The sequence below is a fragment of the Lentinula edodes genome (assembly GCF_021015755.1).
Source record: "Lentinula edodes strain Le(Bin) 0899 ss11 chromosome Unknown C8R40scaffold_78, whole genome shotgun sequence".
Taxonomy (NCBI): domain Eukaryota; kingdom Fungi; phylum Basidiomycota; class Agaricomycetes; order Agaricales; family Omphalotaceae; genus Lentinula; species Lentinula edodes.
Genome location: NW_025764384.1, coordinates 23,650 through 48,592, shown reverse-complemented (window position 1 = coordinate 48,592; position 24,943 = coordinate 23,650). Strand labels below are relative to the sequence as shown.

Below are 24,943 nucleotides of genomic sequence, written 5' to 3'. Positions count from 1 at the left end.
CCTGACTTTGAGCGCCACCAGGCGCCACCATATAGTATACCAATTCTCTTGATTTATCGAAGAAAACAGGAAAAATAACATCGGAGGACTCGGATCCAGATGGTTGAAATTTTTTTTTTTTGCTGCGATTAGTTTGTTGCACTTGAATCTCCTCCTTGAATCGCGTGTTCTCACTCTGTTCCCCCGGTGTTTTGACCGTCGATAGCAGTAGCGTCGATAGCAGTACCGTCGATAGCAGTACCGTCAATAGCAGTAGGAGAACTGAGATACTGAGATACTGAAGTACTGAACAGTGAGGATTTTTTGTTGTAACTTGTGCCAGCTTGTGCCAAGGCTTGATTTCGCTGCAGCATATGATGTTATGACTCACGAGTAGCAGATAAACGGTTGTGGATACCAGTTCCAGCTCCCAATGTCCAAGTCTTGACACTCCTAATGATCTGGACCCGTCACCAGACTCACCTCTGAGTATGATAAGTTAGCTGTGTATAGACTATGTAGTCACGCCCGTCTCGGCTCGATTTCTCCCATGTGAAGAAAACGTTCGTTGGCTTTGACGGTTCCGAGTCCCTACCAATTTTATCACACAAAATGATTTACATGATAGATTTACATGTGCAAGTAAGTGACTCTAAAGGCTTTCAAGGGGGTGAAAGCATAAGGGGGTGAAAGCATAAGGGGTTGAATACCCCAATGAATAGGGTCGAATATCCCAGTGAATAGGGTCGAATATCCCAACAAACACCATCGTAATATCCCAACAGATCCCAACAAACACCATCGTAGCATCCATCGCAGCATCTACAACCACTACCTACCTAGCGACTCATTCCATTTCATTTCATTCCTTTCGAAAACAGACTTACACAGACTCGGAGCGAGCCGACATCACACAAGGTGTGTGTGCAATAATTACAGGTATACACTACTACACTACTAGCATACTAGCATACTACACTACACTACTAGCATACTAGAACTGGCATCTGGCACAGTGAGTATATGCGTATATACAGAAGAGTGTACTCAGGGACTCGGGGACTCGGAATCAGGTAATGTGGATCGTCGGAACAAAGTAGCAAGAAGGAAAGAAAATCGAAGATCGGAGGCGAAGCCAAAGGCAAAGCAACGAAAAAGAAATCAAAGCAAATCGAAAGCCAAATCAAAAGCAAAAAACAAAGGCAGAAAAGCAAAGAAAGGAAACCCCCCGGCCCCCCAAACCCTCCAACCCCCTCAAACGATGTTCCTACAACACCCCCACGACGGACTAGATATGTCCTCCGTAGATCATGTGGTTTTCTAATTCCTGTGGAGTGAGAGAGAGAGAGAGAGAGTGAGTGAGTGAGTGAGTGTGAGTGGGAACAAGAATAAGTGGACAAGAATAAGTGGACAACAACAAGGATGAGTGGGAGGGAGGAGGGAAGGACGGAGGGAGGACGGAGGAAGGGACGAAGGGGTAATCGAAAAGAGGCAGGGAGGACCAAGGCACACACCTTTCGCGTCTCGCAAATGAACAAACACGGCCCATCGTCTTCTCTCCATTCGCATCTGAACACTTTTTGGTTCGGGTCTGGGTTTGTGGTGGATGAGGGGGCAGGGGCAGGGGTGGAACTAGGGCCGGCAGGGCCAGGAGTAGGACCGGAACTAGGAGCAGAGCCAGGAGCAGGGCCAGGACTAACACTGAAACCAGCAGGACCAGCAGCGGAGTCGACAGGGGCAACAGAATCACCACTCCCACTCTGAATATAATCACGATCACGCTCATGCTCATGATCATGATAATGAATCAACCCATCACCGACACCCCCCATATGCATATCTCCATCACCCCCCATACCAATCCCACCCCCCATACCAACATCACCCCCACCCCCAATCCCACCCCCAATCCCACCCCCAATCCCGATCCCGATCCCGATCCTCTGTTTAATCTTCCCAACTTCCCTCCTCCACTCTTCTTCCCTCTGTTCTCTTTCTCTTTCCAAGTGTAGGATTTTATCTTCCAGATGTACGACTTTATCATCCCTCTCTTCTCTCTCCCTCTCCAACTGTCCGATCCTATCCTCCAACCTCCCCCTCTCCCCCTCCAACTCCCCACACCTCGCCCTCAACTCCGGCGCCTCCCCCGCCTCCCTCCTCACCCCCTCCGTCTTCTCATCCTTCCGCATCATAAAATCCACCACTCTCGAAAACGCCCTCACTTCCTCCTCTGCCCTCCTCAGTCTCTCCCCATACACCTCTTTCACCTCCGCGACCCCGCGGGTGGATTGGGACTCGGCGATCTCGGCGCGTTGGAGGAGGAGGAGATTTTGGGAGTGGATAGAGGTGGTGTAGGAGGAGGCGGTGGTGTATTGGGTGTGGAAGAAGTCGCGGTCGGATTGGGTGGTGAGGAGGGTTGATTGGAGGGATTGGTTTTGTTGTTCGAGAGAGTGCTTTTCTTGTTCGAGAGAGTGTTTTTCGTCCTCCAGAGAGTGCGTTTTCTGTTCGAACTCGACCCGTAATTCAGCATATAAAACATCCTTAGCAGCTAGAGCAGAGGCCGATTCGGCAATAGTCTTCTGTAATTCTTCTTGTAAAGTTTCTTTTTCTTTGATCCATGTGTCCCTCTCCCTCCGCAGGGCCTCGAGTTCGCTTTGTTCGCTTTGCTCCTGCTGCTGTCGTTCTTTTCGTTCTTGCTGTTCTTGTCGTTCTTTTCGTTGTTCTTGTCGCTGCTGCTGCTGCCCTTGCAGCAAGAGGGAAGACGCCTCGTCCTCCGATGGATGTGGGGGGTTCTGTAGTGGTTTGTGCACGAAGGATGAGTTTATGTTATATCCACGATCAGGAGTTTTTAAGGTTATAAGTTGATAAGTTGATGAAGAAAGAGAGGAGAGGAAGGAAGGGAGAGGAAGGAAGGAAAGAAGTAAGAGAGGAATGAGGGGAGAGGAAGGGAAGAAAGAAAGGGAACCATAAGCATAGTTCATAAGTTCATGAATTTACGAAGTAATGAAGTAAAGAACAAACGAAGAACCAAAGCAGATAAACATACCACATCATCCACATCCTTATCCACATCATCCTTATCCGCCTTCGTATCCTTATCCACATCCACATCCTTATCCACATCCTTATCCACATCCTTATCCACATCCTTATCCTTATCCTTATCCACATCCACATCCACATCCTTATCCACATTCGCACTATCTACATCCTTATCCACATCCTTATCCACATCCACACCCACATCCTTATCCACATCCACATTCGTACTCTCAATCGAAGTAGAAAACTCGTCGTTCTTGGACGACAGCGGCGGTTGCGGTTGCGGATCTGCGGGACTGTCGGGGTATCTGAGTTCGAAGTTGCTCTAACGATGGGAATGAGGAGGAGGAGGAGGAAGAGGAGGAGGAGGAGGGGGAGGAGGAGGAGGAGGAGGAGAAAGAGGAGGAGGAGGAGGAGAGGAGGAGGAGGTGTAGGGAAGGGAGAAGGGGAGTATAGGGACAGAGCAAGGGAGTCGGGGAAGAAGAGTATAGGAAAAAGAGGAAAAGGAAGGAGAAAGAGAAACAAATCAGTATAAACCCAAAACCCAGAGTTAATGAAGGAATTATGTAATTACCCCGTCGAAATCAGCGTCGTCGTCTATGCTTTGATGGGTGTCTTTGTCTGCTTCTGGGTCTTTGTCTGGGATTGGGTCTGGGATTGGGATTGGGATTGGGGTTGGGTCTACGCCTGCGTTGTGCTGTTTAGCCGTGTTGGTATCTGCGTTGTGCTGTTGTTGTTGCTCCCGCTCTTGTCCTCGTTCTACACCACAATCAAAGATCAGTACATCGAAATACCAACCCCCCTAGACGTGAAAACCATTCGTACCTTCCCCACCACCACCTTTCCCACCACCACCACCTTTCCCCCCACCACCTTTCACACCTTCCCCACCTTTCACTCCACCACCACCACCAACACCAACACCATCCCCACTCCCACCCCCTCTCCTCGACCCCTGGGTATCCTCTTCACGGATCTCACCTTCCTCTACCTCCATATCCGCATCCATATCCGCATCCACATCCATATTCATATCTACGTCCGCATCCATTTCCATTTCGATGTCCATTTCATCCGTATCCATATGCACAGGCCCAGGCCCAGGCACAGGCATAAGCATAGGCTTCGCGGGACTAGACACTCTCAGTTGCATAGAATCTCTCTCCTCCTCCTCTCCTTCTTCCAGATCTTCCCGCTCATCGCCATACTCCTCCTGTTCCTCTTCGTCATCATCAAACCCAAACGACGACCAAACCCCCTTTCTTCTTCCCTTCCCATCTCTGTCCCTATCCCTATCCCTATCCCTATCCACGGGTCCATCTTCGAACCGATTCTTGGCTTCACCAGCACTATTCGTATTCGTATTCGCCTCCGCATTTACACTTGCATTCGTATCCGCATTTACACTCTTACCCCCTTCCTTACCCCCACCCCCACCTCCCCTACTAATAATCTCCTCCAACCTCCTCCTCGGCGCCTCCTCACCCATCCCCAACTCCAGCCTTCGCTCCCTCCGGCGTGCCTCGGCCATCTCGGCGCCCCGGGTGCGGACTTGGTAAGAGAGGGCGTCGCTGGATTGGGAGAGGGAGAGGGTGGTGGTGGGATGGGAGGTGGTTTTTGGGGGGGTGGGGGAGTTGAGGGTGGTGGGGTTATTAGGGGAGGGGGGATTGGTTTTTGGGGTGGTGGGGGAGAGGGAGAGGGAGAGGGAGAGGGGGTTGGGGGGGTTAGGAGAAGGGGAGAGGGAGAGGGGGTTGGGAGAATTGGTGGTGTTGGAGGTGGTGGGGTAATTGGGGGGGTTGGGGGAGTTGGGAGAATTGGAGGTGATTTTCGGGGAAGGACCGAGAAGAGGGGAACGAACAGCATCCGTTGGGTTTGTGGTGTCCATGAGAGGAAGAAGCTGCGAAAAGAGTTGTTTTAGAAAAATCGTGTTTGGATGTGAATTGTTGAAAAATGGACGTGGACGGGGATGTGAAAGTTAAATTGAGTACGTATGTACGTGTATGTATGTATGCATGTGTATGTGTGTGTGTAATGTGATACTCCATAAGCAAGGCAAGGCAAAGCAAAGCAAGCCAAAAAAAGAATTCAAAAAATCTTTTGAAAAAAGAGAGGACGCCAAAGCAAAACCAAAAAAAAAGCCAAAAAAAAATCTTTTGAAAATCACCAAGCCAAGCAAAAAAAAAATCGAAAAAAATCAAAGCACGCAAAAACAAAAAGAAAGAAAGTACGCAAAAAAGGCACTCAAAAAACAAAGCAAATAACACAACACCCACCTCTTTATCCTTCCCTTTCGCCGTTTGTAGTGTAGCGGAGACCAAGGATCCCTTCCCAGACTTCCCAGGTTTCACAAGTTCAGGTTTCCCAGACTTCCCAGACTTCCCAGGTGTCCTAGGTTCAGGTTTCCCAGGTTTCACAGGCGACGGCCACGTCTCGATCGTATCGTCTCCAGCAGACCCCTCCCTCTCCCTTTCCCTTTCACCCTTCCCCTCCCTCTCACCCTCCCTCTCACCCTCCCCCTCCTTTTCACCCTCCCCCTCACGAGACCCCGAACCCGAACCCGAACCAGACCCAGAACGACGAGAAGGACGAGAACCAAGATGCGGATAAAACCTCGACGGAGTCACCACGGGGATCGGACCGAGGGGTTTCAGTTTCCGGGGTTGGAGGGTGTGTGGTTTGAGGGGATTTGGTGGGGTTGGAGGGGGACCTGGAACGGGAACGGGAACGGGAGGATTGGGGGGAGGATTGAGGGGAGTGGGGGCAGGGGAATGGGAATGGGGAGGGGGAGAAGGAGGTGAAGGATCAATTTCCATATCCATATCCAGGTTCGCTTTGGAATTCGCACTCGTACTCCCCAGAGGGTTCGGTTTCGGTTTCGGTTTCATTCCGTTTTTGATTGGTGAACCCGAAGCAGAACGTGTACGAGGAGGAATAGGAGGAATAGGAGGAGTAGGAGGAGTAGGAGGAAGAAGGGGAAGAAGGGGAACCGACGGACTCTGTCCGAGCCGTGCAACGTGTGACTCAGATAACGGCTGAGACTGCGACAACGGCTGAGCCTGCGACTGGGACTGAGACTGCGATAACTCCTGAGCCTGCGATAACTCCTGCGACTGAGACAACGACAGAGCCTGAGACATCGAAACCGAAATCGACTGTGAACCCCCCGCCTCCGTCTCCGGGACGATGGATAGGTCGTCCGCGCTGTAGTCTGCGGCGGCGGTTTTATGGTGGGGAGGAGGAGCAGGAGGGTGTGGAAGAGGAAGAGGATCTTTGCTCCTTTTTTCCGCATCAGCATCCCCGTGTACATCCGCATCCGCATCCACACCCCCATCAATAACAGCAGTAACACCATCAACAGCAGTAGCACCAAATCCGTCGTCCCCCAACCCAGCAACGAACCGATCAAACTCCTCCAGCCTCGCGAGGGCACCGGGGGATAATATCGGGGAAGTGGGACGGAGGGGGGTGGTGTTGAGGTTGACGTTGTCGTTGACGTTGTCGTCGAGGTTGAGGTTGAGGTTGATGGGTTTGGAATTGACGGGGTGGAGATGGGGTTGGGGGTGGAGTTGGAGAGGGGGCTGATGGGGTTGATGGGGGAGTGCCGACTTCGACAACGACGACAACGACAACGACAACAACGACGACTTCGACGATGCAGAATTAATAGCAGCAGCTACAGCTACTGCACCTGATACCACGGGGCGTTTCGAGGTCGAAGACGAGCGGGGACTCGTATTCGTCTTGGTCGTATTGATGTTGGTCGTACTGATGTTGGTCGTATTGATGTTGGTCGTATTGATGTTGGTCGTATTGATGTTGGTCGTATTGATCTGGGTCGTGTTGATCTGAGCTAAGGGGGAGTCGGGGTTGAGTATGAAACTGGGGGTTTTTGGGAATTTGGAAGTAGGACCAGAGCCGGAAGCAGGACCAGAGCCCAAAGCAAAAGCAAAAGCAGGACCCGAAGCAAAAGCAGAATTGAGATTGGAACCAGAACCAAAACCAGGACCCGAAGCAGAAGCAGAATTAAGATTGACACTCCCACTCCCACTCCCAATCCCAGTCCCAGCAGCAGTCTTCTTCGCGTACGGTTTCTTTTTACGCGTTGTCATTGTTTGGACGACAGGTTTTTCTTTTTCTTTTCCCTTGTTCTTTTCCTTTCCCTTGCCGTTCTCTCCCTTCTCTTCCTTCCCCTTCCCCTTCTCTCCCTTATTTCCCTCGTCATCCTCGTCCTCGTCCTCGTCCCCGTCCTTGCCTGTGCCTTCCCCTTTGCCTCCAACCTCCACCTTCCAACCTCCACCCATGCGTTGCCGCGCGGTGGTGCGGTACGCGGGGTACTCTGGAGCGTCGGGATCGTGAGGATCGTGCGGATCGTGCGGACCATCGGGATCGTGCGGATCGTCGTTATCGGCGGGGTCGTCGGGGTCGTGGGGGTCGTCGGGATCGTGGAGATCGGAGGGGAGGAGGTCGGGATTCTCCTCAGGGGATAATAGAGGATTGGTCTCCGAAGAGGAAGAGGAAGAGGAAGAGGAGGAGGATGAATAAAGATGTTTGAAATTCTTCGCTTTGTGTTTCCTTTCCGTCGTCCGTTGTTGTTGTTGTTGTTGTTGTTGTGCCCGAGCGGTGGTGGTTGTGGTGGTAGCAGGAGCAGTAATAGTAGCACTAGTCTTAGAATCAGACGCAGCACCACCTCCACCAGCACCCCCAGTAGCAGAAGTAGCACCCCCACCCCCAGAAGCACCACCACCACCCCCACCAGAAGTAGCAGTAGCAGTACTCTTATACGACACCTGCCGCCGCATACGCGCTCTTTGGGATTTGAGCATCTCCTCTGTGTGCGTTTCTATGTCTAAGGAGTGAAAAGAAAAAAAGTGAGTGTGAGTGAGTGTGAGAAAATGTGAGAGTGAGGAGGGCGAACGAGAGCGAGAGAGAGTGTGTGTGAGAGAGTGTGAGGAGGGCGAAAGAGAATGTGTGTGAGAGTGTGAGAAGAGTGAAAAAGAGAGAGAATGTGAGAAGGGCGAAGGACGAAGGGGGATGTGGTATGGTAAGGTGTAAACTCACCGGAATCATCAACACCGTGTTTATTTTTAAAATCCTTATCCTTGTCCTTATTCTTATCCTTATTCTTATCCTTGTTCTTGTCCTTGTTCTTGTTCTTATCCGAAGAGCGTTTCCTCGTTTGTTTCGCGGTATCGATATCATCGTCTTTCTCTCTCTCTTTCTCTTTCCCTTTCGTCTCCTTCGTCGTCGTCTTAGTCGTAGACGCGATCAACACATACCCGCTGTTGAACTTCGGTCGGGGGGTCGAGGGGGTATCGGTGCGAGGTTTAACCCGAGTCTGACGAACCCCCGACGTTGTTGTCGACGTGGGCATCAAAGTAGTCGACGGGGGTATCATCAAAGTGGAAATAATCTCCTCCTCGTCCTCGTCCTCCTCCTCGTCGTCGTGTTCATCGGAAACTTCTTCTTCTTCAGAATCGGATACCACTCTCGACTTGGCTTTTGTTTTTCCTTTTCCTTTCGCTTTCGCCTTCTCCTGTTTTATCTTCTGTTTTATCTCTTTCTCCTCTCTCTTCTGTTTTATCTCTTTCTTCTGTCTTATCTGCATCTCCTCTCTCTCCTCTCTCCTCTGTATCTTCTGCCTCTTCTTCGGAGGAGGTGGACGCGCGGTCCGCATCGACATCGACACTGATTCGTCCATTCCAGGGTCCAAGTCCAGGTCCATTTCCATTTCGACTGGTTCTGGTTCGGGTTCGGGTTCTGGGGAGTGGGAGTGTAGGCGTTTACGTTTCTTAGACCGCTGCTGCTGCTGCTGCGGTAGACGTGGAGGTTGCGGTGGATGTTGCGGTTGCGGTCGTTGCAGTGGAGGTGGATGTGGTAACTTGGAAGGCCCAGCAGACGGCGGCTCGTCGTACACCCCACCGTCGAATAAGAATTCGCGTTTGGAGATATCAGAGAGGGGACGGGAGATGTATTTCGAGGGGGATTTGGAGTTGGAGTTGGAGTTTGAGTTTGGGTTTGTGGTGGAGTTTGAGTTTGTGGTGAATTTGGAGTTTGTTGATTTGGAGTTGTTGGAGTTGGAGTTGGAATTTGTGGTGGAGACGGAGGATACACCACGAGGTTTAGCTGTAGCTGTACTTCTACTTTTACTAGCCGTCCTCGTCGTCGTCGTCGTAGACTGTTGTTTCGACCCCCGTCTACCTGAAGTCGACACTAAACCAACCAACCCAATCAGAACAACCCCAACTCAAACTCAAAAAAAAGACTCACCACTCCCACTCCCCCCCTTCGGATGTCCCTCCCTCCACACCCCCACCATATCCGGCGTCACATCGTGTTTCGCCACCCAGCTGTCCGCCCACGGCTTTCCCGTCGCGGGGTCCGTCCCAGCCCATTTGACTTTAAAGTGCTTCGCGGACTCGCCGACGATGCAGAGGGCGTCCCAGAGGTTGATGTCGTCGTCGGAGAGGGAGATGAATTGCGTTGAGGGGGAGGAGGGGGAGGGGGAGGAGGGGGTGGTGGGGGAGTTGGGGGTGGGGGAAGGGGAGAGGGAGTTGGGGGGTTTGGGTTTGGGTTTGCGGGGCGGCATTGGGGATCTAGGAAGGAAGCCCGAGAGCGGATTAACACAGCACAGCGACTCTGCTCAAGATTCTCAAAAGTTTGTACCAGCAGCCGATAAAACCCGTGAAGGGTTGGGTTGTTGATCAAGCTCAGTCACGTCACGGGACAGATAATCATATAAGCGCTCAAAATCACTGATCACTGATCAAGGGGCGCTTACTACTACTACTACTTACTACTTACTACATAACATCCATTTGTCAAACCCTTCACGCGGCTTGGACGTTGACTCTCTCTCACTCTCTCTCACCCTCACACACACTCTCACTGCAAAGGTCCTAGTGAGTCTGTATATATGTGTATGTATATATACATACACAACTTCTCCTCCGAAATTCATCGCCCTTGTTGATCTTGCCGAATATGTAAAGTACATACTACTCAGATCCTGCGTGTCCCTCCGGCAAGCCTGCCAATCAAACAAATATTTAGCCGGAGATTAGCCCACACTACACAGTTCTCGCCGTGTATCATTCTACACATAGATGACGAGGAAGATCGGCACCGTAAATTGATCAATCGGAATGGAATGGTGGTGGTATATAACATATGCCTCTAACGAGTTCAACTTCAACTTGACTCCTTCATCCCTATCCTCGCACTGCAACTACCTCACACGGCATCTTTTTTTTCCGTAGACTCGAATTATGGCTAAATCAAAATCAGTTATCATTATCGGATGTGGAATCGCTGGTATGTAACACACCCTCAAGTTCGCGATTCGCGATTCGCGAATTCATCGTTTATCTCTTTTGGGTATTAATTAATTAATGCTTGGTTTGACAGGACCTGTTCTAGCGATGCTGTTGAAGCACAAAGGGTTCGACCCGGTCATTTATGAACGACACACAGAGATCCAGAACGCTGGTTTGATTCTGGGTGTTTCACCACAAACGTATGTGCCCCCCCCCTCCCCGTTCCATTGAACCCCTGCCCCTCCTCCATACTAACATGCACTTCCACGATCTCCCGTCATAGACTCAAAGTCCTAAACATCCTCGGACTCGCCGAAGGCGCCATCTCCCTCGGTCATCAAGTCCAACAACTCATAACCCGCTCCCAACTCACCCAAGAGATCCTCGGCTCACGCGATGTATCCCCCATATCCCAAAAACTCGGCTGGCCGATGGTTTTGGTCGTTAAACGCACACTGTACTGCCAGTTTCTGTATGATTCGGCTGTTGGGAGAGGGATACCGGTGTATTTTGGGAAGAAGGTTGTGGGTGTCGATGAAAGTGGAGACAGGGTGAGCGCGGTGTTCGAAGATGGGACGACGGCGGAGGGAGATTTGTTGGTAGGATGTGATGGGTTGCATAGTGCGGTGAGGAATGCGTTGTTTGGGAAGGAGGATCCACGGTTCATGGGTCTTGTTCAGGTAAGCCAAAAAATTCCAAAATTCCTCGTACTCAAAATAAAGTAAAAGCTAATCAGTGTAATATTTATTATCCCTCACTGGCAGATTGGAGGATTCTCCCCGACCCCAGAGTCCCTCCGCAACGACTCTAAACCAACCGGGTTCCAAATCTACGGCGACGGCGCGCATTTCATCGGTATGCCCGTAAGCGACACCGAGATGGTCTGGGCCACCACCCTCCCCTCGCCAAACGAGGCCAAGGAAGATTGGCAGCGGCAGAGCCCCGACGAGACTCGGGACATGATAAACGGATTACCGGTTTCCCGATGGGAGAATGGGGTGGAGGAGGTTATTCGGGGGACGACGTTTATTACGAGGTATGGGTTGTATGATCGGCCGGTGTTGGATACGTGGCATAAGGGGAGGAGTGTGTTGGTTGGGGACGCGGCACATCCGACGTCGCCGCATATGGGTCAGGGAGCGAATCAGGTAAGGGATGATGTTTTGAGTCGAGTTCGAGTTCCGATTCTCACTTGTTTCTTTCTTTTTTTCTTTCTCTTTCTTCCTTCTTCTTACGACCCATCCACCTCCGCAAAAAAAAGGCACTAGAAGACTGCTACCACCTCGTTCGCCTCTTATGCAAATCCCCCAACCTCCACACATCCGACAAACTCACATCCAACGATATCGAAACCGCCTTAACCCAATACGAACACCTCCGCATTGATATCGTCAAGAAAACCGTGGCCTTAGCTGCTGAAGAAGGGAATCGGCGGGTGATTTCTGGGAAAAAGGCGTGCGAGGAGCGAGATGAGATGTTGAGGAACGGAGGGGGGTCGAATCCGGAGAGGTTGAAGTTGCAGATGGAGTTGATACAGGGACCGTTTGTAGGTGAGAGTGAGATTTAATTTGACTTGGTAACTTGGTCATCATTTAGATTATGAGAATGTGCGAGGTTGTTCCATAAAACAATACTATGTTGGATATTTATTACACGGCACTATACTGTACTTTCGATTTACGATGTACGAAGTTTGGGTACAAAATGTTCCAGCTAAGAGGTTGAAAGCAGCTGACCTTAGGCTTCTGGCATGTATCACGATGCCCACTGCTAGTGAAGGATGTCAGTGAGGAGCCTCCACAGCTCAAGTAACAGAAATATTCAGAGTCAGGGATTGCCGTGCAACTTGAAGCGCGGCACTAAGGATTTGTTCCAGCCTCCAGGGCAGCATGTCCCATCGCGATGGCCTCCTTCTCTAGCTCATCTACATCAGTACATTTGAGGTACCCAGCAGCATTCAAACATCTATGTAATTGCCTCTTTCATCTACACCCTGCAGGAACCTCATTCAGCTTGATTTGATGCTCACAGATACTCACATCACCGTGTTCAGAGTTTCTCCTACAGTGAAATGTGTTGGGAAATTTTTAGATAAGCGATATAATGCTAATCTCCATATCAAATTAGCTTCATAAGGTTTATCTTTCCACTTCCCATAGCATTTCACCTTAGGGGAAACTTTGAATCCAGAAATGTGAGTAGATGTGAGTAGCAATGACAGATTGCTTCCAACTCAGAGCTTCTATTGATTGATGAAGTGTTTGGGACTGCTACTTTGAACTCCCATACACCGTTTTTACTGTCGGTAACATGGAATTTGGTGACCTCGCCTTTGGTGCTCATAAGACAAGCAACAAAGAAACCAGTGGAAGGTGGGGTCCGGGGAGGGGGCGTACGATGTTGAGACCTAGCACAATCTGGGGGAACATGACAATGGGTTCAAGAGTCAAAGTGTGCGAGGTGTTAGTGTTGGTGGTCGACATGGCTCCACAAATCATATCAGAGGGCAAGTAGAACCGAGAGCTTGATTAAGCTCACCTGTACTAGTTTTGAGGATGTATGTTGGAGTTCGAGGTGATGTTCATGCCTGTTTATACGACATCATGAACGCAGTCATCGCGTTAGTAAAGGATAGAACAAAGAGAAATTAAACCAGTTGACAGTGAAGATTGAGGTGTGGGCTATAAAGAAACAACGCACAATATTTGACCCACAGACCCACAGTGGATCCATATTCTGATCTAAGTAATCCTTTGGCGTTGCGTGAATGTTAGTTCTAAGGGTTTATAGAAACAACAAGCGGGCGCTCATTTTAGAGTGAAAATCATTTTAGCCTGGGCCGTGTAGTCGGTCCCGGAGTTCCACGTGATGTTAATTCTCCTTCTCGAACCCCCACATGGACGACGTTAGTGTTATCTTGCTTTCGCTCGACGCAGATACTGCGATAACCGAAGTATCATGCATCGCTGTAGTCAGCGCCGACTCGCTCTGTTACCAAGCTCAAAAACGCTTGCAAGCTGCTTTCGACACGAAAGGCGCTTCATTCGTCTTCTTTGTGAGTTCGATGCTTTTTACCCGACAAGTCAGTGCGTTTAGTTCTCCAGATGTTGAATGAGCCTATTGGCGTCGACGAAGAACCTGCTATGGCCGCACAATTAGGACACTTCAGTTACGAATGGATCCGGTGGACCCAAGGGACATTGCGAGAGGCATTGAAGACTAATTTCCATCTTACCATGACTGCAGGAGAGATCTTGCCATTGGACATAACATATGGTACGATCTATCCACTTTTGTGATGCGCACACTACATACTTATCTAAAGCTGCCAGCATCACTGGAATGGCGACCCACAATTTGAAAGCATGGTAGTAAATCAGAGTCACTTTGAGTTCAAGTTTGGTTAGTATGTAAACTGCCTTTCCGATTATAAAATAAGGTCTAGCGTAAGCTACCACTGCAAGGTCTCAGCACTATATGTGAGGATAGCAAAAAACTCTCTATGTAGAGTCTATGTTTGTTGTGTACATAGTAGTCACCACATTTACTATTGAGTACCGAAAATAGTACAAGCAAGGCACATCTTTATAATTTATTAAACCTAGATAGATAGATAGATAGATAGATACGCGGCTCCGTCTAAGACGGGGTCCCACTAGCGCTCAATTCTAATTCTGATATTCTTCCGTTTCCTTCTAAACTTCCGGGGCATATCAGGAAATGATATTGCGACTAAGGAGTCAGGACTGGGAGAATTGAAATGACAAGTCAGAAGTAATATATGCATAATACAAGACAATACAAGGTCAATACTATTGATTTTCGAATTAGAGTACCATATTGAGCTAATAGATAACATGAACCAACTTGATTCTGTCCAACATGATGGACGGAAGTTACTGCTTCTTTTATGCAATTTGAATGGCAACATTCCAATCCTTCTCTTAACATAGGATTGAGAGTTGATTCTGGTCATTATTCAATGTTGCCTTTTTTGTAGAAAATATCTTGTCCAGTACTTATGAAAAACAGAAATTACTCTAGAAAAGCGTGGGCTAGTAGCGAGTTGTGGCCACACTCGCCACATTTCACCCACAGATAGCTATGTGGCTGTGTCGCGGCGATACCATACTCCGATGCCATTGAAAGAAAGGTGGACCCACAATTGATGGCACGGATTTGACGATAGCGGCCGATCCCGGTTTTTTCAACTTTCTTCCCCAATGCTCATCTTCAGACTTCAAGCTTCAGGATGCCCTACGATATTACTTCGATCCGCCAAGACACTCTCCGTTCTGAGATTTCTCGTTTACGAGGAAAGCCAGTCATCGAAATGGAGCAAGTGAGAGTATACAAGGTTAGCCCACTAGAGCTTACTTTTTTCCAGCTCGACTGACAATAATCCTAGTTGGTATTCAACGTGGTTCTCGAAGGAGGAGAGCGCATGATTGCGCGCTGTGAACGAGCTGGACCTGATCAAGAAGATCCCCGCGAGGTTCAGCGTAGATTGCACAAGCACGCTACTGTCCTAGATACTTTGCAGAAAGCCTACGACATTCCTGTTCCACTTGTCTATCATATCGAGCCAAATCCAGAGGTAATTGGTGCTCCTTGGATCCTAATGGAGCGCATTCCTGGTGGCGAGCTTCATTATGTTGTTAGCCGCTGGGAAAAGGCTGTCCGGGAAGATAATATGGTACGCAGGCTTTTTTTCAGCGTGTTTAAGTGCGCATATACTCATTTGATTCAGAAAATTGTGATTGGACAGTATGCGGCCGTCTATGCACGCATTTTTGACACCATTACGCCTGAGCCGCTTTCCTCAATGTTGGTCGAAGAACGTCAACACGACCACTCCGATTCCATGCCTCCTGCCTTTGACATCAAACTCCATTACGAGTCTTCCACCAATGATCCTGATGTTCTTCGTGCCCGCGCCTATCGACAACAAACAGCCACCTTTATTGCGCATCGCTTCTGGGATTCAATGTATGAGGAGTATGGTGCTGAAGCTGAAGGACGACCTGAGCTTCCTCTCCTTCACAAACTTAAGGCTCTCGTTCCTGCTTTTATCCCTTCGGTCGAGGCATACCTTGAATTAGATGATAATGGGCAAAGTCTGCTTGGTTCGAAGAAGCTACACCACTTCGACCCGTCGGTTTCCAATATCATGGTTGATCCTGACACTGCTAAAATCACTGGCATTATTGACTGGGAGTTCACGGTGGCTGTTCCTGCTCTGCTCTCTGCAGCATATCCTGAATGGATAAGGTATGATGGACAGCAGAGTCCCACAAGCCATTGGTCTAGCCACCTCCTCCAGCTTTCCCCTGATAAGTTCGAGTATGGGATGTGGCGGGATATGTATGAGGAGGTGAGTATGATTTTCAATATCATATTTTATTTCTTGTTTCATCTTATCATCTGCAGGATGTCGGAAAAATATCCATGGATTACCTCAAAGCTCTGCGTGCTGGCAGAGAATTACAAGAACTCGTCGACTGGTGTAGATTTGCTGTTTATGGTCGACCTCTGGATGAACGCATGGCTTTCCTTGATAGTTGGGTAAACAGCAAGGCTACCAAGTTTGGGGTGGATGTGGAGTCTATCCCCATTCGCCAAAAGAAAGATTGGATGTGATATATCAATTTTGTTTGTCCAAGTGGTGTAATTAATAGATAGGTACCCACGTTTCTGACTAGCATCAATCTCAGTTTCTTCAAAATCTTATTTTATAGTGGTTCAGACAGTTTCCCAAGGTCAAAGAAGTTGATAGAACGTACTGTCACTGTTCTCTACCAGATCGAATTTTATGTTGCGAACAAACGGAATACTATTCACAATCCTCTAATTTATTAAATCAAGTCGGCTGCATAGTTCACAGAGGCCTGAGGCAAGCGACGACCCATCCGTGGTTTGGCTTTCATGCCCTCCACGCTCAAGTTTGCTATCATCGGTCCCAGGAGTTTCTTTACTCTGCTCTTTGTCCTCGAGGTTCTTGCTACTTGGACTACTATGTTGTTTATCCTTTCTCTCCCCCTGATTCTTCTGCTTCCGACCGCCAGGTGCACGTTTCTGTCACCGTGCTTCTTACCATCTTCCATAGCATTGTTTTCACCTTCATCACCAGGACCACCATGGGCGTGATCCACTTCGCCGCCCTGCCCGTGCTGCTGTTCTCGGCCAGGGAGAGTGCGACGATGCCTCTCATCCCCGTGATTGGGTTTTCTACCGCCAGCATGAATTGGTACATGTTCCTCTTCATGTTCGCCCTGCCTATATTCTTGACCAGGAAGAGTACGAGGGTGATTCTCACCTCCGTGGTTGAGTTTCCTACCACCGGCATGAATCGGTGAATCATTCTGTGGATACCCGGCCCATGTTCTTGGCCAGGGGGCGCTATTTTTTGGGTGAGGTTTCCTTCTCTCCTCCGTGACTCTTTTCAGAGTTTCCAGTGCCACAATGTTTCTTCTCCCTGTCACCCTTCCTTTTCCTGGGGCCATTGCCGTGGTTTTCCTTCTTCTTCTTGTCACTGTTTTTGGCACCCTCAGAAAGTTGCACCTGCGCCAGGAACTTCGCGACGCAAGGCAGCAGCATGAGGAGTAGGAGTAGATTTGGATTTGGAGGTAGATGACGCAGAGACGGTAGATTTTGAGTCAGAAGATGAAGCGTCTTTGGACGACGAGTCGGAACTGGCGGAAGAACTGGTGTGCGTAGGCGATGCATCGGTAGTAGCAGCAGCAGATCCAGTGGAAGGTGAAGACGAATCTGTCTCAACAGGAAGAGTAGGACTACTTGTATCGATGGGAAGATTGACAACAGGTGTTGCGGACATGGGATCATTGCCATGACTGCTTGCGGTGCCCATGACCATGTTTGCGATTACGTCCAGGGTCATCGTGTTTGTGCATATCATCACTGCCCGCTGGCTGACCCTTCTGATCAGCGGTCGAAGGAGCTGTACCCTTTCACGGCTTTCCACCTTGTCCTTCGGGAACAGGGGCAACCAAGGCAGAAAGGGCACTGGCGGCGATGATAGCAGCGACGATGGAGCGAGAGTAGACCAATGTTGTCAGGTATGGTAAGCGATAAAGGTTAATTGGATGGATAGATAGACGTGCAAAGTGGCCGGCACCGATTGTTTTGGTGATTCGCGTTGGTGAGTGAGAAATGAGACCTGCTTGTTCTGGGGAATCAAATACTGAGCGCGACGCATCTTTTATAACCCATGTAACGCTATCGGTGTAACATGATTCCTAAAATCACACTAGTAAGACAGCGACTTGACGAATCAAGAGATAACAATAGTTGGAAATAAATGCCCATTGACCCACCTTTGGAGGACTCGATTCATCTTCATACATACAGTGTTCCATAATCGTTTCTTCGTGCATAGGAAAGTAGAGACTGATACCCTTTTCTCCCGGCCAGTAATCTGTTACATCAAACTATGGAGCGGATTCCATGGCGGTCGGTACTTCTTGTGTTGCTGAATAAAAAAGATTGATCAGCTTTTGAAGACGTTATATTGGAAAAGATAGAGGACATACAGCGGCGTGCGGCAACATTACCAGGAAAAGTCCAAACTGCGATGGCGTTGGTAAAAATGCGATTCCTATGGGATGAGAAACTCATGTATGTGTGAACAAAGAAACTGTAGCAGCACCAATCAAAATGGGAGACAGACAAAACAATATATATATATATGGATTAGTCTAATCTAATTGGAGGCAACTGCAAATGTGCATGCACCTATGTCTGGAGTATTCTGTACAGTGACAGCTGCACAAAAAGATCAAGAGGTTGTGTCAAGTACAATGAAGGTCCACAAAAAAAAAAACACCAAAGTGTATCGGAGACACAGAAAACTACACTGCTATCAATGTTATACTAATCCTCCATTTCCACATCCTCATCTTTAGGCTCCTCTGAAGAGACAATTTGTTAGTAAATTCGTGTAAGCTCATTCTGAATTAACCAAACTTACCATCTAAGCAGTCGGCAATATTTTCCAGTTTCTCCAAGTCTTCCGCGCTAAAAAAGAGCATTTTATCTGGTATAGTATCGTCAGGTCGGCAGTAATTATCCAAAATATCCTCGACACGTTCTAAAATAATGATTAAGGCAGAAATAATAAGATTATATAGAGAAATACACACTGAACAGGAGTATTCTCCGTTTAGAGTGGTCTTGTATCCCCTTTGTTGGATTCTCCCGCAATTTCTGTTTGGTGTGTTCCAGTAAGGCATTTCGCCAAGCTATAGATTCCGCGATTTTGGCTTTACGCTCCTCCTCTATTCGCTTGTCAAATTCAGCGTCGGACTCTAGGTATTTGAATGTCTCCCGGACGATTTTACCATCCTTCCATACCGGAGTAACAACAATGGAGTTTGGCGTTACTGCCGGACGGGATTCGTCCTCCACATCGTTAGCATTCTCTTCATCGTCGTCGTCGTCGTCCTCCCTCTCCCTCTGCTTCTCCTTCTCCTTCTCCTCATCGTGAGAGTTGTTATCATCGTCTGAATCGTCTGACTGATCGGAACCCGGAATAGGAATAACGATAGTAGGAGCATGAAGATTATGGGAATTATGGGGAACATGGGAAGCAGCGGAAGCGGGAGTCTTGTGTGGCACCCTACTTTGGGCGTTGAGGATGGTTTCGTCGACAGCCATTGATAGGGCGTTGTGGGAACCTGGAAGAGAAATGAGTTGGTTAGGGATTGGGGTCGGATGGTGTACTTACTGTGATCACCACGAGGACGACTATCTGGCTTTTGTTTGTCGTTCTTATCAGACTGTATTGGCACGTACTCAGTGTTGAAATTCGGTCGGGCCACTGTCGACGTCGGTAGCAAGATGGTAGTGATTTCGTCGATATCCTTCTCGTCTTCGGAATCAGATACCACTTTTTCTTTTTCTTTTCCCTTGAGATTGGGATTGGGGATGGTAGAGCTTTCAGAGAAACCACGGGGGTTGGTTACAGTTGAAGCTGCGGTTGCAGTGGAAAATTTGCTTTTGTCTCTGGATTTCCGTCTACTCAAAGTTGAACCTACCCCCATGATCATGAATGAATAACAAAAGTGTGGAAAAAGGAACCAATTACTCACCACTCCTCACACTCGCGTGCCCCACCCTCCACACATCCACCATATCCGGAGTGACATCGCACTTTGCCACCCAGCTATCCGCCCACGGTTCTCCCGTCTCCGGATCCGTCCCCGCCCACTTGACCTTGAACGCCGTTGCTCGCTCGTCGACGATCGCCACCGCGTCCCAGAGGTTGATGTCGTCGTCCGAGAGCGCGATGAATTGGGTGGAGGGGGAGGAGTAAGCGGAGGAGGTGGTGGGAGAGGGGGGCTTGGTTTTGGGTCGGTCCATGTGCTCAAAACCTACCAGGGGTGTTACATACAAAACCAATGGACGAAAAACTGTTCTCCAACAGTCCAATTAGCCAAGAGCACGAAATCCGCGAAACCGCGAAGGGAGATAGCACTAGTCACGTTACATCTTATAACACTCATGATCATATTCATAGCGGGGTAAGATTATTTCGAACCCCCACCATGGACGACGTTTGTGTTATCTTGCTTTCGCTCGACGCAGATACTGCGATAACCGAAGTATCATGCATTGCTGTAGTCAATGCAGACTCGCTCTGTTACCAAGCTCAAAAACGCGTGCAAGCTGCTTTCGACACGAAAGGCGCTTCATTCGTCTTCTTTGTGAGTTCGATGGTTTTACCCGACAGGTCAGTGTGCTTAATTTTCCAGATGCTAAATGAGCCTATTGGCGTCGATGAAGAACCTGCGATGGCCGCACGATTAGGACATTTCAGTTACGAATGGATCAGGTGGACCAAAGGGACGTTGCGAGAGTCATTGAAGACTAATCCAAACCCCGGAGTGATTCAAGTTGTTGCGATGAGATTTTCAGAATTTAAAATGCTCCGTACGCGAGATTTATTGCAGCTTATTCATAGCAATTGTTAACTTTTGCCTCAGCTCCACCAGAATTCCTTCCAGAGCTCCCCGGCGGTAAATTTTTTCAAGAGCGACCGCCTAAAGTGCCTTCAAAAGGAGCCGAACCCAAGGAATTTGCTCAAAGTCAAGAAATTGAGAGAACACAAATTCATATAGACCGTCCTCGGAAGCCTTATAATACCTCGGTTCCAATTGCTCTTCTCGTGCCATCCTTTGGAAACTTCCAGACAAACGTCAAAAACGTCTCACCCTCCGACCGCGCCATGCTTTATGCAATGAAGATGAGACATGAACTCTGTGACATATTTCACGAAGAGATAGATAGGGAGCGGAAATTTTGCTCGATGCTGGGTGAATTTCTCGGGGAAGATGTCTCGAATGTTACGGTTGGCGATTTCAAGACTGATGGTGAGATCATCCATAAATATACAGCGGTCAACATGAACGGTGCCCCACGGCTCTTCATCAAAGTCAAACTAGAACAAACCGGCACCAGCGATCCTTGTTTTCAAGTTTCGTTGGACTATCTCGAGAATACGCGCCGAGTTCGCCAGAATGTTGTCAATAGGAACGAAAAAGCGGCGGCTTGGTTCAGGGCAAGGCTCCCATCGATTCTAATAACACATGCTGGTGAGTGGATGGGTCAAGTTGTATCTTCATTGATTTGAATTGTTTGTTCTTAGGCCCTGCTATCCAAATCCTTGGCGGTGTTATGACTGACCGACCCCAGATTGAAGTTCTCACTGCATCTGTGCCCATGTATTTTCATGTTTCGAATCAAGACCTGTCTCTCGATCTCGCACACACCCTGACAGCTCTTAATATCCTTTTTGCTGACTTCGGCAAACTATACGACAACCCTCCTCCGCTCAACCCACTCCTTCCTGTTCAACATGAATATCCTTACCCACGTAGATTCAAATGTGGTAATCAGGTCATTACTTTCACTTACTTGAAGCGTGTCGACCCTATTCGGCTTGTCTTTGAAGTTGAGACTGAGGAAAAGAAGCTTCTATATATCAAGTACACTCAACAGTACGGCGCTGAAGCCCATCGGAAGGCGCATGAGTTTGGGATTGCACCGGAACTTCTAGCGTATGATGACACGCTGCCTGGAGGATGGAAGATGGTGGTCATGAACCCGATTCCAAAAGGTTACATGGAAACAGATAGTATTGAAGGGAGAGAAGAACAAGGGAAGGTTCAAGCTGTGGTCATTGCAAAAATGAGACCTTACTTTGACGAAGGATTCGTTCACGGCGACCTTCGTGCTGCTAATATCTTCGTTGATGGTGAAAGGCAGAACATTATGGTGATTGACTATGACTGGGCTGGGCGCAACAAGGAGGTGACTTATCCTCCAGATGTCCGCTCCTCCATCGACATTTGGCGCCCGCGCGCAGAGTTAAGCCTTCGTCCTATTGAGACAGAACACGATTGCCAGATGCTGAAGCATCTTTACTACTAGCATAAGTACTCTTTTGTATCTTTTCTTTATTCTTTTGTATACACTTGCTGCATATGTATATGATGAGCATGCAATTCTGATTGCTTTTCTACTTCAGAAATAGTACAGTCTGGGGTTCGCGAACATTAATTGAGCAGCTTACTAGATTCAGAATACAGCACAAGCGCATTGAATGAGGAGGAGGAAGAGAATCAGCCTTTGTGAATCGCGATCTTTCCAATCCCAATTTCTCACTCTCGATATCAACCTCCTCGATATCCATCGTCACGTTCATATCGTGGAGAATCTGGGACACCGCGCTGGTGGTTCCCGTAGTTCTCGTTATTTCTGCCGCGTTCGTTGGTCTCGGCTCATCTACACGAGTACATTTCAGGCAACCGGCGGCATTCAAACGTCTGACTGCCTCTTTTTGTCCACACCCTACAAGTAAACTTTGGTTCTGTACCCTCGTCGGCGGCGGGAACCTCGTTCAACTTGATTTGATGGTTGCAGATAACGATGAGACCACCAAGGACCTTTTCTGCGGGAATTTTCGAGCTGTTGATCGTGAAATTTGTTGCTTGAAACTCCCGTTTCATCTTGCTGTCAGTAACGTGGATCTTGTTTCTCTCGCCTTAGGTACCAGTGAAAGGCGGGATCTGTCTGGGAAGGGGCACACGATGATGAGACCTAGCACTATCTTGGGGGAACATGCCAACAGTGGGCTCAAGCACGTTATGAATGTTGGTCGTGAGTCAGTAGCGCACTCTGTGGGCATAATATATACAATCCACCTCCCATTCCTCCTCATACTCTGGAAAAACCCGTGCCATTACTCGACCACCCCAGCGCTTTCGATACTGGTAGACGAACCGTGACTTTATATATTCCCTGATAAGCAGAAAATTAGGATTGATGCAAGGATACGAGCAAACACATTTCAAAAGCTAACCAGTACTCTGGCATCCACCCAGAAGATTCCCAATCTAAGATCCCCACTATCCTGAAATTCGCATCGACCATAACATTTCCGGGATGTAGGTCATTGTGGGTGAAAACGATTCGATACGGCTTCTCGTACAATCTGTGTATCTTAGACAACGCAGCAGATTCTGTTTCTTGATTGGGAAACTCAAGGTTGGAAAATTTGATCAGTTCTTCATGAAATGCTTTTACAGAATCGAAGGGTCCGAAACTACTGCTTCCGTTGAGCTGGATGCGACGACAGTCAATTGGGATGGAGCCCAATCCGCACACCAAAGGAGGCCGTGAAGGAGGGGGTATAGAACGAAGCTCATTCGTGATGTCAATGAGATCCCTGATCATTATACGGCAGACGTCCTCAGTCAGAGAGCCATATTGATCTGCTAAGGTTTCACCGAGTATCAGTTCCATGATCAGATAGCTTTCGTTGTCATCTGACACCAGGTAGTCCACAATAAACGGGACGGGGATAGTGGTGCGCTTGCGCACAAACCGCATCGCTGTGACCTCACGCTGTAATGCGCCCCGCTTGAAACATAGCCCATAGGAAGTACGCTGAACGTTCCCGCCAAATATAGAGTAGCCACCATTCTGCTCTCTCGCTCGAAGGAAGAGGTGTCGATAGAGTTTGAGGCGCAAGTTGTGAGGTATGAGACGCACAAGGCAGTAGTAGATACCCAAACGAGCTTTGCGCAAAATTGAAAGCATCCAAGAGGAGGGGAGATGCCAGCGCCACGGTGCGAAGCGCGTCTTGCAGCAATAGAGACCCAGACAAGTCTCGCGAAAGATTGCAAGCATCCCGAAGGCGAGGGAGTAGTGAGCTGGCCTTTATGGGAAGGATACGACAGCTTATGCTTATAAGGATCGAAGTTGTGGTCGTTGGTGGATCGTTACAAGTGATGCTGGTAAACGCGCTTGAACATCGCGTGGCTTTTATACAAGTCATGAGAAATCCTCCGATTGTATTGAGTATCCGCTTCCATTGAGGGGTTGGCTGCTGAAGAGGGATACCGTCGAGTGGTATGTGAGCGAGATGAAATGTTGAGGAATGGAGGAGGGATCTCCGGAGAGGTTGAAGTCGCAGATGGAGGTTACTGGAGGTTATCAACGGACCGTTCACTAGCGAGGGTGATATAAGTCATCCTTTACATTACGACAGTGTACGAGGTTGTTAACAAGATACTACTTATGCACGTCGAAGGTTTATAACACAGTATGTGAGACTTTCGATTTATGAAGTTTGGCTACGAAACGTTTCTGGGATTGAGGTATATCGAGTGCATCGATGCCATCAATTTCTTCGAGCGCAGCGCATCCCCTCGCAATAGCCTCTTTTTCCAGCTCATCTACATCAGTACACCTCAGATACCCAGCAGCATTTAAACATCTAACTGCCTCTTTCATCCACACCCTGCAAGTGAACTTCGGTTCCTTGCCTTTATCAGCTGCAGGAACCTCGTTCAGCTTGATTTGATGCTCGCAGATATCGATGAGACCAGTGACGTCCTTAAGCTTTCCTTCCGGAATTTCTCCAATAATCAACGCTGTGGTAATCGCTTCCGAGCTGCTATTGATTGTGAAGTTTGTCACTACTTCGAACTCCCATACGCCGTTTTTGCTGTCGGTAACGTGTAATTTGGTTCCCTCGCCTTGGATGCTCCTAGGATTAGCAACGAAGAGGAACCAGTGGAAGGCAGGGTCCGGGAAGGGGCGTACAATGTTGAGACCTAGAACAATCTGGGGGAACATGACAATGGGTTTAAGAGTCAAAGTGCGCGGGGTGTTAGTGTTGGTTGTCGACATGGCTTCACAGATCATATCAGAAGGCAAGTAGAGCCGAGAGTTCGATTAAGCTCACCTGTACTAGTTTCGAGGATGTATGTTGGAGTTGGAGCCGATGTTCATGCCTTTTTATACAACACCTGGAACCAGGTCATTTGGCTGGCAAATGAGAGAACAAAGAGAAATTACACAAGTTGATAGTGAAGATTGTGGCGTGGGCTATAAAGAAACAACGCACAATATAATTATTTGACCCATAGTGGATCCTCGAGGCCTCATGTTGGAAGACATCGATGCGATTTGAGCAAGCAAGCGCCCGCTTAGTCAGTGGATCGGATTGACTCTCCTTCGTTCCCCACCATGAACGACCCTAACGTTATCTTGCTTTCTCTGGACGCAGATGCTGCGATAACCCG

The 24,943-nt window shown here is 48.6% G+C and overlaps 10 protein-coding genes across 10 annotated transcripts; 3 read left to right on the top strand and 7 right to left on the bottom strand.

Moving 5' to 3' along the window:
• Position 1: 1 nt before the first annotated feature.
• On the bottom strand, positions 2–9,607 carry C8R40DRAFT_1241838 (uncharacterized protein; the record flags this gene model as incomplete). The annotated part of the gene is made up of 8 exons (XM_046233555.1): positions 2–344; positions 1,494–2,771; positions 3,026–3,346; positions 3,596–3,780; positions 3,847–4,918; positions 5,295–7,867; positions 8,080–9,231; positions 9,289–9,607. 8 exons carry the CDS (start codon positions 9,605–9,607, stop codon positions 171–173), a joined length of 7,074 nt encoding a protein of 2,357 aa, XP_046079145.1. The 3' UTR covers positions 2–170.
• Positions 9,608–10,286: 679 nt separating this feature from the next.
• Positions 10,287–11,901, top strand: C8R40DRAFT_1062953 (uncharacterized protein; the record flags this gene model as incomplete). The annotated part of the gene is made up of 5 exons (XM_046225495.1): positions 10,287–10,332; positions 10,426–10,534; positions 10,618–11,014; positions 11,099–11,482; positions 11,596–11,901. The coding sequence occupies 5 exons, from the start codon at positions 10,287–10,289 to the stop codon at positions 11,899–11,901; spliced, it is 1,242 nt and encodes a 413-aa protein (XP_046079144.1).
• A 2,535-nt stretch (positions 11,902–14,436) lies between these two features.
• On the top strand, positions 14,437–16,165 carry C8R40DRAFT_858087 (uncharacterized protein). Its single transcript, XM_046236469.1, has 4 exons — positions 14,437–14,691; positions 14,743–15,030; positions 15,085–15,708; positions 15,765–16,165. The coding sequence occupies exons 1-4, from the start codon at positions 14,587–14,589 to the stop codon at positions 15,972–15,974; spliced, it is 1,227 nt and encodes a 408-aa protein (XP_046079143.1). The 5' UTR covers positions 14,437–14,586; the 3' UTR covers positions 15,975–16,165.
• On the bottom strand, positions 16,083–17,070 carry C8R40DRAFT_858198 (uncharacterized protein). Its single transcript, XM_046236470.1, has one exon. The coding sequence runs from the start codon at positions 16,835–16,837 to the stop codon at positions 16,190–16,192; it is 648 nt and encodes a 215-aa protein (XP_046079142.1). The 5' UTR covers positions 16,838–17,070; the 3' UTR covers positions 16,083–16,189.
• On the bottom strand, positions 16,882–17,232 carry C8R40DRAFT_1178259 (uncharacterized protein; the record flags this gene model as incomplete). Its single annotated transcript, XM_046232842.1, has 1 exon — positions 16,882–17,232. One exon carries the CDS (start codon positions 17,230–17,232, stop codon positions 16,882–16,884), a length of 351 nt encoding a protein of 116 aa, XP_046079141.1.
• A 70-nt stretch (positions 17,233–17,302) lies between these two features.
• On the bottom strand, positions 17,303–17,728 carry C8R40DRAFT_1178258 (uncharacterized protein; the record flags this gene model as incomplete). Its single annotated transcript, XM_046232841.1, has 2 exons — positions 17,303–17,590; positions 17,669–17,728. The coding sequence occupies 2 exons, from the start codon at positions 17,726–17,728 to the stop codon at positions 17,303–17,305; spliced, it is 348 nt and encodes a 115-aa protein (XP_046079140.1).
• Positions 17,729–19,433: 1,705 nt separating this feature from the next.
• C8R40DRAFT_1063003 (uncharacterized protein) lies at positions 19,434–19,712 on the bottom strand (the record flags this gene model as incomplete). The annotated part of the gene is made up of 1 exon (XM_046225500.1): positions 19,434–19,712. One exon carries the CDS (start codon positions 19,710–19,712, stop codon positions 19,434–19,436), a length of 279 nt encoding a protein of 92 aa, XP_046079139.1.
• Positions 19,713–19,897: 185 nt separating this feature from the next.
• Positions 19,898–21,782, top strand: C8R40DRAFT_1178256 (uncharacterized protein; the record flags this gene model as incomplete). Its single annotated transcript, XM_046232840.1, has 4 exons — positions 19,898–20,056; positions 20,105–20,282; positions 20,336–20,944; positions 20,998–21,782. The coding sequence occupies 4 exons, from the start codon at positions 19,898–19,900 to the stop codon at positions 21,780–21,782; spliced, it is 1,731 nt and encodes a 576-aa protein (XP_046079138.1).
• A 734-nt stretch (positions 21,783–22,516) lies between these two features.
• C8R40DRAFT_1062934 (kinase-like domain-containing protein) lies at positions 22,517–23,453 on the bottom strand (the record flags this gene model as incomplete). The annotated part of the gene is made up of 2 exons (XM_046225492.1): positions 22,517–22,652; positions 22,714–23,453. 2 exons carry the CDS (start codon positions 23,451–23,453, stop codon positions 22,517–22,519), a joined length of 876 nt encoding a protein of 291 aa, XP_046079137.1.
• Positions 23,454–23,873: 420 nt separating this feature from the next.
• On the bottom strand, positions 23,874–24,828 carry C8R40DRAFT_1136263 (uncharacterized protein). Its single transcript, XM_046229378.1, has 3 exons — positions 24,717–24,828; positions 24,604–24,667; positions 23,874–24,550 (listed from the first exon to the last, which is right to left on the bottom strand). The coding sequence occupies exon 3, from the start codon at positions 24,546–24,548 to the stop codon at positions 23,949–23,951; it is 600 nt and encodes a 199-aa protein (XP_046079136.1). The 5' UTR covers positions 24,549–24,550; positions 24,604–24,667; positions 24,717–24,828; the 3' UTR covers positions 23,874–23,948.
• Between the last annotated feature and the right edge of the window lie 115 nt (positions 24,829–24,943).